Genomic DNA, 13192 nt, shown 5'->3' with positions numbered 1-13192 from the left:
CGCAAACTGCGTTCATTGGGTCAACAAGTTCCTTTCTCTCGTTTTGTTTGGCCCTTCAGTGGATGAGCCTGCTAGGAATGCTGTCTTCAGTCGAGACCTTCGTTCCATTGGGCAGGTTGCACATGAGAAATCTCCAATTCTTCCTCAAAGCCAACTGGGACAGGAAGATATAACTGGACTTGATTGTTTTTAATATCACTCAGGAAATAAAGTTTGATTTCCAGTGGTGGCTACCAGACAAAATTTTCACAGGAGATCCCTTCTTCCACCCAATCCCAATCTGGACTTTTACTCGGACGCATCAGATCTAGGCTGGAGAGCCCTTCTAGGGAAATGAGAGGTTTCCGGGAGATGGTCTCCAGAAGAGACAAATCTCCACATCAATATCAAGGAACTGAAGGCCATTCATCTGGGCCTCCTCCAAGACAGTGGTTGTGCATGCAGACAACACCATGGCCCTGCCATATATCAAGAAATAGGGACATGCACTCCTTTTCCCTCTGTCAGACTGCAAAAGAACTGCTTCTATGGTTCCGTCAAAATTGAGTGACACTCATCACCCGTTTCATTGAGAGGAAATTAAGTGTCCTGGTGGACGAGGTTAACCTACAAGTCCTTCCCACCGAATGGACCCTGGATGCGATATCTTTCCCAAAGACTGGCTACTCAGACAACCACACTTCAGGAAGTACCACCAAGCGCTGTCCACTCTTGCTCTGAAAGGCTTCAGACTGTCGGAAAACTCGTCAGAACAAAAGGATTTTTAAGGGAAGCTGCAGAGAATATTTCAAAGTGCAGACACCAGTCTACTTGCATCGTCTACCAGTTAAAGTGGGCAGCATTCGGTAGATGGTGCCCCAGACATCTGTAGCCCAGATTGCAGATTTTCTTCCATACTTAAGGACTTCTAAGAACCTTTCCTTGTCCACCATTAAAAGTTACTGGGCCATGCTTTCCTCAGTTTTCAAGCATTGTAATTTGGATCTTTCAACTGATCAAGACTCATGACCTCTTGAAGTCTTTTGATACGTTCTAACAGAAGTCTGCAGTGGTATCTTGGAACTTGGATCTAGTCCTTAAGGGGGTCGGCCGGCTAATGCCATTCTTTAAGGACAGGACTTTGATATTCATACCACTTAATAAGGTGACTTGGGACATCTCCAAACCGCATATGATTTTCGCCTCTGACCTTCGGTTTTGTGACGCCAGGGCGATTTATCCCGAAAATAACCATTTTTATACATTCAACTTACCTGTCAGATATATACATAGCTATTACTCCGTCGTCCCCGACAGAAATTCGAATTTCGCGGCACACGGCAGGTAGGTCAGGTGATCTACCCCCCCGCCGCTGGGTTTCGGGAATAGGAACCATACCCGTTTTCTAATTCATATTTTTTCTGTCGCTTGGAATGTAAACAACGTTTGCAGTTCCTCCTGATGGATTTTCGTGTTTCATCGCCATCGATCGTCTGGGCTAACTTTTACAGGGAAGTAATGGATCTTTGGTTCGGCATACGCTTTTGTTAACTTTTAGTAATTTTTTTTTGATAAAATTAACTTCGAAAATTTCGAAGATTAGTGACGTGTAACTACCGAAGTTTTCGGTAGACACTCATGCACTTTCACGAAAGTGAATTACTTATACTTTCATGAAAGGGAATTACACTTATATTTATTCATTAATACAAATAAGTGTTAGAGTTTGATTGAGGAATTTTATATCTTTCTTCCTAGTTGGGGAAGTCAGAAAAGTAACTATCCTTTAGAAGCTTTATTAGCTCTTGTGTTAACGAGCAATTATAGTAGTAACAGTACTAGTAGTTGTTGCATCCTCATCACCTTCTTACTCCGCAGAATCTACAATATCATATTTGCAAATTGTAGACTTTGGATATAGTTCAAATGCGAACTCTTAGAACGTAAGAAGTGAATATAGTGTTCCCCCATTACAATGGAGGGTGCGTCTGATCGGCTCTGTCTCGCTCTCAGGTCTAGACCTCTTCCAAGCTCACAAGCCCAGAGGAGAAGGAATGTCGAAAACCGTAAGGAGGTTTCAGAGAATCCCTACCGGTCAGGCGTCCCCTCGGCAGGTTCTGTAGAGCGTCCCAGACTGCCAGGGATAGCCATTGGAAAGGCATCCTAAAACAGTGTTTCTCCCTTTTTATGCCTACTGTTCCACGATGGAAAGGAGAACTTCGAATGAATGAAATTGACGAAGATCCTCGTATAATGCCTTCTGGTAGAATTATTCAAAATGAGAATGACATTAATCGATCCACCTTTCGAAATCAGGCGACGATTTAGCGCCTTCTAATATTAGAGATCATTCGATAACATTTGTGATAGTCATTGTTCGAACATTTTTTCGCAACTAGACGAGAGCGCTATCCCATGGGGGTATGAAATTGTTATTTCAACATAAAATTCCCCATCGGTGCATTTTTAGATATAGATCTATTCTGATGAGAACGACTTAGATTATTTGTCAATCGAATGAATTATATGGATCTCGTTGAGTGATAAAGCATATATGTATGGCTTTTAAGCTTCTAGCTCCTACCATGCTTAGGACAAATTGCCTTAGGACTACGGTATGGCAAGGCATATACACATACCGAAATTTATGCTATAATGGTTAAGTGAAATCCTTACAAAATTTCCTAAATTAATACGGTTTACCTTAATGTAACAGTATTATAGAGGATTCTATTACGCTAGAGTATGAGTTATATGATGCTATCGTGTCTTCGAGAAGTGATCGGAGAAGCATATCTTTATTGGTGAATTGAGAGTAGGATAGAAACATTTTTCTTCGTGTTAGAAGAGGTTTCCATGAATTACCAGTACCCTTCTAGGACTTTCCTAGGAAGAAATTGTTTAAAAGGATTGTTTAGACGACACCTATTTAGTTTCTAGACTTGTCGAAGTCTCGTTCGCTTAATTATGCTTATATAAAAACTTCCTGAAGTTCGATAATAATTTTATAAGATTCCTTTATTTGAGTAACTGGCAACTCTGGAAAGGGAAGGCCAGACGGCTTTCGAAGACTGCTTTCGCTTTGAGAGTGAGACGGACCAACGCAGTACCATCTTGTTCTCAGACGTGAGCGGTCGTTTACAGCTCTCTCTCCTGCAGAATGGGATAACTAACCGTATCTCTTCCCTACAATCGTGGTCTTAGCCTCGGATTGAGGGAATACTGAAGCTATCATAAATAAAATATTGTCTGCCTTTTGTTAGGAAGCTTTCAATAAGAAAGATATTACAACCTTTCAATGCTGTTTACCGTAGGTAACATGATTAAAGGATTCTAATGCAGCAGAACATTATATTATTTAATGCACTCATACTTACGAAAGCATGGCTTATTAGAGTATATACTTAGTGAGAAGAGAGATGTAATAGAGATTCACTTCAAGACTACGCTATGGTTAAGTCTTTCGAGAAAGGACACAACCGTATTTAGAATCGGATATTGCGCAGAAGTTGTATGAGTCGGATGGGAAACATTCTTTTAGTGGGAAATGGTTTCCCTGAATGGATTATACTACGTATATAAAAGTTTTTCATAATAAGAGCGGAATTAACATATGAAAGGATGTCGGGTACCATAAAGACACAGATGTTCTGGCACATAACATAAAGATAATTAGTAGGAGGCGCTAGCCTGGCGCAGAAGCGCCAGCCCGGTGCAATAAGCCAAGAGCACCATCCAAAATATTTCTCGTTCAGGAAAAAAGGGGGGGGGGATACGGAAGAATTAACCGAGGAAAGAATAATTCCCCTTCCGATATACTCGAATTAGAGGAAAATTGAGAAGAAACATCCAACTATGGAAGTACTGTAGAATTATAGGATTCTTACAGCTCCTCTTCTTATTTTGATATCGAGATTTCCTGACCACGGTTGCAAGTAATGGGCCATAAAGGCTCCAGCCAGGCTTTAACCAGGCGATAGGCGCCAGCCAGACGCGAGGCGCCAACCAGGCGCAAGACATCAGGATCTCCAATTTCTCAGTATTTGGAGATAGTCTTTCCAAGAGTTTCCTCTTTGAGAACTGACACAAGATCAGTTTTTTCTTGACAGGGACACAAGTTGTCGCACAGGCGGCTGTGGCCCTTGTCTGGATTAACTGAAATTGCGGAAGTCTCTAACAAGAACAGACTTCTCATGTCAGGTAATATAGTGGTCGCGTGAGCGACTTCTTTCTTGGCAAGAGGAGTTGTTTTGGGAGAAACTTTCTTTGCCAGATCAACCCTCTACTGACAATTATTCTAGATATCGCACAGGCGAACGTAGTACGTGTCAGGATAAGTGGGTTCTTCTGCTTTATAGACCTTTACATGGTGAAGAGAACCGATATCTTTAGAGGTCTCTCGCTTTCCTCAACCTTATGAGACAAGTGATAGAAAATATATTGGACTCATAAGTTAATCTGGGTGCAGGTTTTAGAAAGACCTTGGCAACCCCTTTTTTATTGCACATTTCGGCTAGTCCCTTGAACCATGCAGCTCCTCTTTCTCCTCTTTCATTGTTATTAACAGGATGTTATATTATCCTACTCCTATGTAAACATATAACAAGGGAGACCTTATAATGTTTTGGTACTGAAAAAGACTCGTAGGAGCTCTCAGTATTGGGTGAGAGGCTCTTTCAAGTATTTGGACCGTACATTACGGCCTGATGTCCTAGGATAGGAATCTTGAATGATTCTCCTCGATCCTGGATCATTTATTAGGAGAATAGGATAATAATAATTTGTTGTTTTGCAGAATAACGATGATAAAATTTTCCATTCTCTCGTTGCCCAGGCACGAGGACGGGAAGAAAGAATATAAGAGAGAGGTAGCAATATACGCCATCTTTATTTTATAGAAAGGGGAATAAAATTTAGTCTTTTTCTTTTTCCCCTAAAATATAAACTTTACAGAATGTAAGACAAAGGGCGTCAAAGAAAGAGAGGATAATACGTTATGCCTCATTTTAGACTTAGAGAGGTTGGATTCACAGAGGTCACGTTCTTCTCACAGCAGGTTTTGGAAGTCTTTTCCAAGACAGTCTGAACATTCTTTCAGCATCTGTTTTAAATGGACCTTAACAACCTCTCCACTTTGAGTCTGTCTGCGTGCAGACTGACCAGAAGTGGACATGAAGGAGAGGATGTTTCAAGGTAAATGACAGTAGTCATGGATAAGATATATAATTACTGCAGATCATGCTAGAGGGAATGAGGAAACTGTCCTCTTCCGATACCTCTGTGAACCACATAGCGGTTTTTTCTTCCCTTTCAGAGGGAAGAATCACCTTTGTATATATCTGCTATCAAAGAACGCAGTAAAAGGCTATACTCTGTCTCTATAAGGGGAATTGGAGATAGCAGAGCATTAAGATCTTCGGGATCTTATACAATACCTCTATACGACAAGACTAGGAGATCTTATAATTACAATGGGATCCTATTTGGGCCTCAGATTCCGTGTTCTGACAAGATGGAACTGCTCCTCATCAATGTTTCTCTTGGTACTAAACGACCAAAAGGACGAGTGAAATTTTGGGCTTGGAATCTGGAATCAAATTCTAGAAAGACTCGGCAATGGGTTCCTGCCAGCATGGTATGTTTGGCAAAAGAACTAAAACCTTTTATTCCTGGATCAACGCTTTCAGATAAAGGATTCGTTGTCCAGGCAATGTATTTACGTTGTCATCTACAAAAGAAGATAAGGTTTAAACGTTTGCTGACAGAGTCTTTGGATTACAATGAGGGCTCGAAACTACTTCCCAGAAGGTTTGAAGAGATATATTTAAAGAGCTAGAAATCAGGAATCCTCCCAATTTCAGCTCAGTCTCTCCTTAGACTTCCAGGCTCTTTCCCTGCCTTCGTGCAAGGATAGGGAAGATTTTGCAACGAGAGAACTCATCAACATGTAGGAAGAGTGCTCGTTAGCAACGGAAGTATCTAGTATGATCCTCCTCGGAGGAAGAGACTGGTCTCTTGGACTATTAGATTTCCTATCGTCTACTGGATGTAGCTGACTAAAATTACCTCCCCTTGTTGCAGAGGCCATAAGCTCAAAGTGAAAGAATTTCTTCCACCCTTTTCCATTCTCCTGATAAACGATTGTGGATGTTCAGACTTTCGGACAATGTAGCGCCAATCAGGCGCCAAATGCCAAACAGGCGTATAGACGCCAGAGCAAGACAGTCCAAATAAACACTGTCATTGTCTGATGAGGAGAAGGAGTAGGCCTCCAATCTGGCGCAGATGCGCTAGAGGCGAATAAATCAGGCAAATAAAGTGTCCGAGGTGGACATCGCCAGTTTTCATCGAGACTCTTAACAAGCTCGAATCTCCAGCAAGTGGGGAGAAGTCAGCCAGGCGCGAGGAGCCAGCCAGGCGCGAGTGAGGCGCCAGCCAGGCGCGAGACGCCAGGCAGGCGCGAGGCGCCAGCCAAGCGTGAGGCGTCAGCCAGGGGCGAGGCACCAGCCAGGCGCTAGGCGCCAGGCAGGCGCGAAGCGCCAGCCAGGCGCAAGCCAGGCTCTGGGCTTCATCCAGAAGAGATCTATTTCAAAGAAAGCCCTGGTCTTCTTTGGAACAGTGGAATCTCTAAAGCACTTCTTGAGTAACTTGATGATTCCTTCAAACAGCTAAGAATTAAAAGCGCTTGAAGTGCGAGCTTTTAACAATTCTTGTTCTTTCCATAACAATATGTCGTGAGAGACATATTAGCTGTAATAACGGGAGATGCAACTCTGTGTTGACTTCTCTTTGCACGAAGGAGATCAAGTGGGCCTATGAGAGATCCTTCTCTCTTTGTTATACGTGTCCACGGATGCGTTGCTGGGATAGGGAGCCGACACTGATCCTTAACTAGTGAATTAAAAAAAAATTAAAATTTTTTTTTTTAACATGTGTATTATTTTCTGGGGTTATTTTTAATGAGTTTGGGGATAGCTCTTTTCAAATTAAGCACAAACCCTCGTGTTAGGATCAGGTGATTGGGATCGGTGTTGTGCTCCTTAAATTATGCCAATAGGCATTGGTGTATTGTCATGTAAGTGGATAAGACCCCATTGACAAATGACCACTAGATTCTGTCAAGTAAGTGGATAAGACCCCATTGACAGATCTACAAGAACTCTTAGCCATAGGTCACATCCTCGCTGAGGCTCTTGAGACGAAGCAGACTATAGCAATAGCTAGGAAGTCGACCCTTCGTCTAAACACATAGGAACCAAGGTTTTATTTATTTATTACCTACAACGTATGTTGTTTACCTGTCTATTCAGTAATAGCTGTCTTTGACCCTCCACCAATGGTGTGAATCAGCTATGTATATATCTGACAGGTAAGTTGAATGTATAAAAATATTGTTATGATACAATAAAGTTTTATACATACTTACCTGGCAGATATATACAATTAAATGGCCCACCCAGCCTCCCCTCAGGAGACAGCTGGAAGAAAAAATATGAGTTATAAAACGGGTATGGTTCCTATTCCCGCCACCCAGCGGCGGGGGGTAGATCACCTGACCTACCTGCCGCGTGTGCCGCGAAATTCGAATTTCTGTCGGGGACGACGGAGTAATAGCTATGTATATATCTGCCAGGTAAGTATGTATAAAACTTTATTGTATCATAACAATATCATTTTTCAAATTCTATCTCCTCCCTTGATATTTAATATTAAGACCTGGGATTACTACCATATATAGACCTGATGTAGACCTCCAATCAAATGAGGATTTTTTTTTTCTAAAAGTCATTTTTTTGCTAGATATGAATTTTTCATTATGGTAAAAAAATAAACCCTATAAATTAGGAAAACAGAATTTATAACAAAAAAAAAAAAGACGAAACAAAAATTGGAAAAAAGGGCTCCATTTGATTGTTCTATAATGTCTTTCTGAGTTATATACCAAATTCCAATGTTATAGCTTTAAAACTGAGAAGATAGATTTTGAAGGTCAATAACTATAGTTTTGAGATACGGGCGTTCAAAGTTTTTCTTCGTATTTTTATAACGACAATGGAAATAAATAATGATTATTATGAATGTATATTTCTTTTTTGTGTATTAATAAACCAAAACTATTTTATTTATCATAATTTAATCATAAATGGTGATCCCTTTGCTCTTATATCGTAGCTGCTCTTATATGGGGCACTGCGTCAGGCAAGACAGGGCACTCCTTCATACGCAACTCTCTCTCTTTCCTTCACTAACTCGGCTTATTATAGCGAATTTTCTTCTTCTGTATGTTACCTAGATGTTTTCCTAGTATTTTCCGTTTTGGAATGATGAAATTCTTGCCGAAACAAAAAAAACAAACGTAAATGCAAGAGAATGTCAAGAGGTGAAATTCGAAGTTGTACTCTCTTTTTACAAAGACAGTGTTATTAAATCATGATTATTATGAATTTCATATTCCTTTTTGGGTATTAATAAACCAAAACTATGTTATTTATCATGAATTAAGATCCCTTTGCTCAAAGATCGTAGCCTGGGGGACAGTGTGACATGTGCTTCAGGCAAGACGGGGGCGTTTACTTACTACGCAACCCTCCCTCTGTCTCTTCACTAACTACGTTTATATCGCATATATTATGATATTCTGTAATCATATTAGAGCGAATTTTCTTCATCTTTATGTTAGCGAGATGTTTTCCTTGTCTTTTCCTCATTGGCATGATGAAATTCTTGCCAAAACATAGATAAGCATATGTAAAAGCAAGCGAATGTCACGAGGTGAAACTCGAACGTGTAGTCTACTCGAAGTCTGTGGTCCTACTGATCATGGTTAAACCAGATACTCACTTCTGCGACCCACGGAATCTCTACAGATGCCATTTCTCACAATTTCTTTGACAATAATGATCAAAATTTACGATAACAGAAGAAATATTGCATTTTCTTGTACGGATGAATGTTTTAGGCTTATTGAGTTATGTTTACTAATTACCCTGTAACTACGAAAGTAAGAGGAATTTTGACAAAATATTTCGTATACGTATTCTCAGTTGCCATATGAAGCTCCATGAATTTTTTCATGACTGCATTTTTCGCCCTATACCACCATATATAGGGGTACCGGCCGGCCCCCTTAAGTGGCTTCCAGGCCCTTCTTTTGAGCCCCTCAAGTCCACTTCCCTCAAGAACCTCTTTCGGTAAACTGTTGCTAGTAGCCCTAGTCACGGCTAAATGTGTGAGTGAGCTACATGCAATAGACAGGGCAAGGGCATAAATTGTCTGTACTACGTCTTGTCAGCAGTCCGGCAGATCCTCAGCTTCAAGACTTCCACTGATGTAGAGGAAACTCCAGCCCACTGCTGCACCACTACTGGTTAAGATGAGCACCACCAGAGGCAGTATCTCATACTGTAGCTCTCTCACCAAGTAAGCAAGCGACAAACAGTCAGTGTTAGCCACTCATCTAATTCAGTAATAACATTTCTTTAATGCAGTGAATTAGGTTGGTCCATTCATCCCAACCCCTTGCAATTTGGAATTCAGCTAAGTAATTATTTGGTAAGTTACTTATAAAAATACTCTACGGCGCTCCTTTTTCTTGTAGAACGCCCTATACTGCAACACAAGCCAGGAACGACATTCTGGCCAACGATTAGTAATGGTACAAAAATTAGATTGGCACCTACTGAATGTAGCATGGGGATCTTTAATGGTAGCAGCCAAAAACCTGGAGCCCAGAAATCCCTGAATTCCCGGACACATGGGCTGACAAGGCCTAGAAGAATTAGACTACTCCATGATAATCAGTAAGGCTCACGCACAAACACATCGAAACAAAAATCATGGGCAAACAAAGCCGCCAACTTGGGAGTAGTGCAAGCGACTACTCTCCGAGGTGGTCAAAGAAAGACTGACAGGTCACACGGTTCTATGCCTGGTTGGTAACCAGCTTCCACCTCGCATACGCATGAGTTGTCAGATGCCACAGATTCCTTGCTTTACAATCTTTGATTTTTTTTTTAATCCTATTGTTAAGACCAAAGGTTTGTTAGCTATGAAAAATACAGTGATTAAAAATTGTAATTTTTTTATAAAAATATAATTTTCATTTCACCTCCATTCCTGCTTTATTTCCACTATCTTGCCGTCCAGTTTCTCAAACTTACTTTTTATTGCAATTGTGGTTTCTCATTGTTTTACCTTTAGACCATTGTACCTTCTCATTTATTTTGTTTAATATTGCTGGACCTTTTCATCTTGCTGTTCAACCACTCAAACTCCCTCTTTTCACTGTCTTACCACTGAATGATTGAAAGTGCTCAAGTGCATAGATTTATAGCCTAAGTATCCTGGTTCATTCATTACTTTCCATTGTTCCCAGATATATTAGTATTTTGCTCTGCTGCATTAATTTGATTAGTAGGAAATTTATTTTTAACATAATTTTGTATTAATATTAAGATATTTTTTTAAGGAATACTACCATGCCCTGGAAGAGCTCTTTGAGATTCGAACACAAGATATGATTAGTCAACAAGAATATAGTGAAAAGCTGGATGAAGAAATATCCATAGCTAGCAGAGGCCCTGAGAGATTGGAACAACTACAAACTCAGTTTGAACAGGTATTTATAGCTCGAGTGTAGGTTAGTACATGATTCAGAAATCTATTATTGTTGGGATTGCAAAAAATGTGAATGCTAATATTATTAAGTGTTTTATGTGGTATGATCAAGTTTTGATGATACTGGTGTGTGTCACCTGTACAATCAGGAGATGGATGACTATTTTGCTGTGCCTAACATTAGGGCAAGTGAAATGATTGAGGTCTACTTAGGTAAGTTGTTCAGGGCACCAAGAGTGCCTCCATTTTACTCTGTTTTTATTGCATTTGTTACTAAGCTTATTGAGTGATTTGTGGTAAGAGCACCAATGGTTTCTAGGGCCTACCAGACTAAACTAGGTGAAAACATCTCAAAGCTCCAGATCCTAATGCAACCTACATTTATGTTGATATCAAGATGACTGGTATCCAATGTTTGTTAGATGCCTAACCTGGATAGTAACCCTTCAGAGCACCAGGCAATGTCATTGCAAATACCAAGTCCTTATCATAGCACCATTTGGTTTTAAAAATTCATTACATAAGCAGCAAGAGATTCGGCTTAGGTGACATCTCAAATTTACTTAAAGTATTTTGTATGATGAATATTTGTAATCTTATTTTGATTAAAGAGCTGTAAAGTGTACCATAGAATTCAGTATCATACAATGGTGGCTCGGTGACTGTCAATCAGAGCTTGAAATGCCCAGTTCCATGGGAAGGGAGGAATTATGTTTAAAAATCAGGTTTTCCTGGCTTAGGTGATGAAGGAGAATCTTCTGGCAATGGCAGTGGAAAAGGTAAAAGATTGTCTAGGGGCCTGGTGTAGGCTAATTCTAGGTCATGAGAATAATATCTGATATCTTGCAGCTGCTGATGACAAATAATGTTTCTAAATTTTACCTGTGTCGTGTGATAGTACGGTGCTGAGTGATCAAATCACAACGTGTGGCAAATAACTTGTTTTTCAGCTACAACCTCAAAAGTTGGGGCAAAGTTGTTATGCATTACTTGCCTAAAGCAATTCTTGTATTTTATAATTTACTTACATTTTTATCTATTGATTTGTTCATTTATTATTTATTTAGTAATCTTCCCTACTTGTCCTTTTCCAGAGCCTATCTTCTGTGCATCTTGGTTCCATCATTTCTATGCTTACCTTACTAAATATCCCTTTCCAGATGTCACATTGTACCATCTATGACCTATTGTGTTCTTCCATGAATAAATTGTGTACAGTAAACCCCCCTGTATTCACAGACTCATGGTTCACAGATTTGCCTATTCACAGATTTTTCTACAGACCCTATATGCCCATTATTCGTGGAAAATTCAACCATTCAAAGTATTTTTCACTGAGAAATATTTGCAAATTACTTTATTTTCTTATCATTTTTGTGACTAAATGGACTTTTTGTATTAACACTATTAAAATACTCTGGTATAAACATTTATAGAGGGTTTTTTGTGTGTGTAGTAAGTATCAAAATAGGCAGCTCTAAGCATTTTTAGGGTGGTTTCAAGTATTAGTGGATTTTAACCCTTAAACGCCGACTGGACGTTTTATACGTAGACTAAAATTGTCTGTTGGGTGCTTAATTGATGTACGATACGTCGACTACAAACATTTTTTTTAAATGTTTACGGAAAAATAGTTATAGGCCTAGTTTGTGAAAAATTTTAAATCACGCTCCTTGAGGGATGCTGGGAGTTCACGGATCAAGCTGCTGTTTTGTTTACAAGCGTTACCCAGGCACGCATGCACGAATTTCTTTCTTCTCGCACTAAAACGCATCAGCGACACATCTCAGAAATTCTTTTGTCACTGTCGTAATTTTTGCACCATTTTATATTAGCCGTTACATAAACTTTTATATATGAAAATGTGCGCAATTTCATGTAGAATACAACCAAAAACAACCGATGGTTGTAGCTTTTATCAGTTTTGAAATATTTTCATATAAATCACGATAAGTGCCAAAATTTCAACCTTTGGTTAACTTTGACTCGACCAAAATGGTAGAAAAACGCAATTGTAAGCTAAAACTCTTACATTGTAGTAATATTCAATCATTTACCTTCATTTTTCAACAAATTGGAAGTCTCTAGCACAATATTTTGATTTATGGTGAATTTATAAAAAAAACTTTTTCCTTACATCCACACGGTAACTGCCGAAAAAATCAGAAATTCTTTCGTCAGTTTGTCGTAATGTTTGCATCGTTTTATATTAGCCGTTACATAAAGTTTTAAATATGAAAATGTGCGCAATTTCATGTAGAATACAACTAAAAACAACCCATGGTTGTAGCTTTTATCAGTTTTGAAATATTTTCATATAAATAACGATAAATAGAAAAAATTTGACCTTCAGTCAACTTTAACTCAACTGAAATGGTCGAAAACTGCAATTGTAAGCTACAACTACAACATTTACGGTCTAGTAATATTCAATCAATTACCTTCATTTTGCAACAAACGGAAAGTCTTTAGGACAGTATTTCGATTTATGGTGAATTTTTTAAAACTTTTTTTTTTACATCCTCACGTTACGAATTCATGCATGGTATTGTGATAATATTTTCTGTGTTGCTTTGATTGTTTTACAATTTGTTAT

General features: G+C 39.3%; 1 protein-coding gene across 1 annotated transcript in view; it reads left to right on the top strand.

Annotated features, from left to right (window-relative positions):
* LOC135225158 (kinetochore protein NDC80 homolog) overlaps positions 1–13192 on the top strand; it is a 137259-nt gene that overhangs the window by 60467 nt on the left and 63600 nt on the right. The window contains exon 6 of the mRNA XM_064264392.1: positions 10448–10597. Coding sequence (XP_064120462.1) covers positions 10448–10597 — 150 coding nt within the window. The remainder of the gene's footprint in view (positions 1–10447; positions 10598–13192) is intronic.

The sequence above is a fragment of the Macrobrachium nipponense genome, chromosome 13 (genome assembly GCF_015104395.2).
Source record: "Macrobrachium nipponense isolate FS-2020 chromosome 13, ASM1510439v2, whole genome shotgun sequence".
NCBI classification, from domain to species: domain Eukaryota; kingdom Metazoa; phylum Arthropoda; class Malacostraca; order Decapoda; family Palaemonidae; genus Macrobrachium; species Macrobrachium nipponense.
This window is presented reverse-complemented; position numbering and strand designations above follow the sequence as displayed.